Source organism: Patiria miniata, unplaced genomic scaffold, assembly GCF_015706575.1.
Source record: "Patiria miniata isolate m_02_andy unplaced genomic scaffold, ASM1570657v1 HiC_scaffold_19, whole genome shotgun sequence".
Classification (NCBI taxonomy): domain Eukaryota; kingdom Metazoa; phylum Echinodermata; class Asteroidea; order Valvatida; family Asterinidae; genus Patiria; species Patiria miniata.
In genome coordinates this window covers 14,755,373-14,759,339 of record NW_024037057.1, presented here as the reverse complement: position 1 = coordinate 14,759,339, position 3,967 = coordinate 14,755,373, and the positions used below count along the sequence as shown (strand labels likewise).

Genomic DNA, 3,967 nt, shown 5'->3' with positions numbered 1-3,967 from the left:
TGCGAGCATTGCTGACCTACCGATCCACACCAATCTCAGGCCTCAACCTTAGAAGAAGGAGCGCGTCGTGCTCAACGTTCGATTGCAATGTACATTGGTGCTTCGCCTTATCGTTATCCACATATACATTAGATTATACGCATTGGGCACGGTGTGCCACCAGTATTGGAAGACAATAAAACCATTATTATTATTTGAAGAAGAACACGATCTCTCCAGTCAGAATTTTTGTCTAGTCTCTATAGTCATTACTTGAACCAGTAATTTCGCGCTCGTTACAATATCAAACTACTTTATTGTTTCGAACAAAATTGTATTTACCTTGTCTCTCCGACGTCAAGTTGTAATTGATATTAACTTCACCTGGACTAACAATGATAGGGTTCTGGCTACCGCTGATTGTGCCGGCGTTTCCTATGCTGGCTCCACTGCTTTGTGGGTAATCTATCAAAACAAGGATTATAAGGGTTTATTAAACACATGTCTCGCACTTAAAAACTGAATTTTACATGTGAACATCATATATAATTTAAACAAAAAAAAACACTTATCGTACTAAAACATAATAATTTGTGATTAAAAACCAAATATTAAAAGCTTTGTTCATTTAATATAAAAAGCTTAACATTAAAAGTTATGCAATTGTACAGAATTGTATCTTGTTTTCCCATGGAATTTTCAATGTATGTTATTAGTTTTTGGCATAAAGTTTGCGTCTCCGTTGGGTTTTGTTGCCGAATACATAATTTTCAGTTTAACAGATGTTCTAGTTTATATTTCCAAACATCCATTTTCCAGCAATAAACAAATTGTTTATTTTTACTTTTGAATGAATCATAACAAAAAATCCACTTATATTTAAAAATAATTACTTCATAAATTGTTAAGCATAATACGCATGCGTTAGTTGTTAACTGAATGGTTGTCGGACTTCACCTTTCAATTAAAACAACATATCCAAATTCAACTTTCAGGGAAAATGTAAAATTTATTTCATCGATAAGTGGGCCTTCATATATCACTGATATGCCTACATCACAGACTTGTATTCGAGTCACCAAACCTCGAGTCCGAGTCCGAGTCTGGGTCACAGAGGTCGAGTCCGAGTCCGAGTCACGAGTCACAAAGGTCGAGTCCGAGTCTGAGTCACACAAGTCTGGAACTTGCAATTATGCGACCCTTGACCGGGCAGTTGCCGAAACGATGCCATGGTGTTTGCGGTGGACTCTGAACTATATGAAGTTACTTCAAATCAAGCCATTTTGATTCAATCACGTGATGTTTTAACGCACTCGATACTAGTCTGCAGAAGACAGCTTTGTTTCCCGCCACATTCCAGTCTTGATGAGGCAGGAACCATACAGAAGCAAGTCTACCCGCAGATCGGATACACGTGTTCATGCGAAAAAAGGAACCCAAAGACAGTGCATTTTAGGGGAATCTTCAGCCAAAAACTAGAATTTGAAAACTTGTTCGGACAAAAAACCTTTTGAACCCATTTTAAAAACCAATTTATATATTATAATAGGAGGGTGAAAATTAAAGAAACCGCAAGCTCGAAGAAGAGCACAAATATTGAAATTGTAATTAATTGGATAAATCTTTACCTGATCTGCTTTCGCTCTCAGTAATCCTAGCGTGAACTTCTCTTCTCGGTTTCTTTCCTTTCAGCTTGCTATGTTCTTGAGCCCCTCCCACTTGAACCTCCGGTTCGGATTCGTCTCGATGAGCAACTTCCTCCTGTCTCGGTCTCTGGTCCTCGGATGATGTAGTCCTTTTCTCCTTGCTATGTTCTTCAGCCCCTCCTACCTGAACTTCTGGTTCAGTTCTGTCTCGATGAGCGACTTCCTCGTGCAGACGCGGTATTTGTTCCTTACATGATGTTCCTTTCCGTTTACTCTCTTGTGTAGCCCCTCCCACTTGATTCTCTTTTTGCGGTTTATCTTGATGACTCTGTAATTGCCCATGCTTAGGTCCATGTTCTTTTATAGACGTCATCCCCTCTTGTGCGTTCTCGAATTCTCCCAGTTTCTGCTTTTTCTGTGGAAGCTCCTGACTCAGTCTGTGTTCCTCAACGGACAGTCTTGCGCGTTTGTGCTTGCCCTGTTCTTCAACAACAACTCTTTGTTCATGTAACTGATGATTGTTTTGCTCATAAACTTCTTCGTGTACCGGTCTCTGTTCCTCAGGTGATATAGTCCCTCTCTGCTTACGTTGTACCTTTGTCCCTCCTACTTGCAACTCAGGTTTAAGTATGTCTTGGTTTTCAACTTCTTCCTGTCTTGGTCTCTCCTCGTCAGATGATGAAGTCCCTTTTTGTGGGCTCTGATCTTCAGCCCCTCCCACATGAGCCCCTAATTGGGGGTTGTCTCGATAACAAAATCCTTGCTGTGTCAGTTTCTGTCCCTCATGTGATGTAGTCCCTTTCTGCTTGGGCGACTCTTTAGCTCCTTCCTCTTGTACCAATGGTTGAGGTTTGTCTCGATGACGAAGTTCCTCCTGTTTAACCCTCTGTTGCTCTTCTGATGGTATCATCGAGACAAGCTTATCACGCCCGATTGAATTTAACGCATCTCTCAAAATCTGAAATCCTTCCCTGCGACTTGTTTGCTTTCTCCACCAAGAAAGCAGCATCTGTAGGCTCATTTCTTGTTCTTGGAAGGTGGTTTGGATTTGCTTGATTTCTGCTTCTGCAAATCCCAGCGATTGTGCCAATTCTTCCCAGGATGATTGAATTTTCGTTGCCAAGTCCCGGAGGAATTGACAATCTCCAGAGCGTTTGTCTGCCAAACAAAACATAAGTTGGAAGTTTAAATGTATCTGATTGAAAGGCAATTAATTGTAGACTTTGGTTAGCGACGTTTATAAATGTCAGTGCTATTTTTTATTGAATTGTTTATCCTTTTAGAAATAAGTGGCAAATGCTGGGAAATTTTGAGACATTACAGCGGAGGAGGCGGTAAAACACATTAACTTAGATCGCTCTTTAACTACAAGTAATTGTACTACAGATACTAATAATGCCAACAAGAAAAGGCTAGAGCATCCATCCTGTTTTCATAATCGCACTTTCAAAGATAATGTTTACCATGAACATTTACCTTTGGGTCCACCACCCAGTAGGCCATCAGTGCACAGACGGAGTGAGATGTTCTCGTCCTGATGAATGCCGCAGTCGTGAAGTGTCAGCAAGTTACAGAGCTGGAAAAAAAAACAATTTTAACGATCCTCATATAACACTGTTGGAAACCAAGGTTTAAAAAAAAAATCTTGGTGGTTGGATAACAAAACACGGGTAAAAATTTATATACATTTTCCCGCAGTGCTTTTTCATCTTAAGACCTAATCAGTGGTGATAAGACCAGCAAACGCTATTGCTAAATCACTATTATACCAGCATCAGAGATAGCACTATTTGTATATACAAAACTGATGTATTCTGAATCCAAAGAGGTTGTCACTAAACCAATAAAGCATGGCCATTAATTCGATGGAATAGTAATTGGTACTTTTTAGCATGGTAAGTTTAAAATATGGAACCTTCCTTACCTCAAAATTACGAAAATTTCTTCGGATGAATAGACGCTGTTGTTGAGGCTGGACACTGATTTTCTCATTTATTATTTGTTTCAAGGCCGAAACAGATGTCTCTGGGTCCATTTGGAGACAAAGCGTCGACGGTTTATGACGGATGTGAAATCTGATGAATACTTGCACATGTCTGAAACTGTCAGAAAGGACGTTTTACATGTTAAGGCTCATTTATGCTTTTCTTGTTATGCTAAATTATTAATTATTTAATTTGTCAATTCTGCAGACCATTTTTTTTCTTGCTTCTATATTAATTGCTAGTTCCTTGCTTCACTGACATTTAGACCGTTTCTTTAGATTCGTCTTTCATGTTCATGATGGTCTAGGTTTCCCTCCATGTCTTTTGGTTGTTGTTGTTGTTAATTTATGATTCATG

General features: G+C 39.4%; 1 protein-coding gene across 1 annotated transcript; it reads right to left on the bottom strand.

Annotated features, from left to right (window-relative positions):
- Positions 1 to 1,587: 1,587 nt before the first annotated feature.
- LOC119725472 lies at positions 1,588 to 2,535 on the bottom strand. Its single transcript, XM_038196880.1, has one exon. The coding sequence runs from the start codon at positions 2,533 to 2,535 to the stop codon at positions 1,588 to 1,590; it is 948 nt and encodes a 315-aa protein (XP_038052808.1).
- Positions 2,536 to 3,967: the final 1,432 nt, after the last annotated feature.

Bases quoted from the DNA above. Each gene is read 5' to 3' on its own strand.
- LOC119725472 (XM_038196880.1), bottom strand. From the start codon at position 2,535: ATGATACCATCAGAAGAGCAACAGAGGGTTAAACAGGAGGAACTTCGT.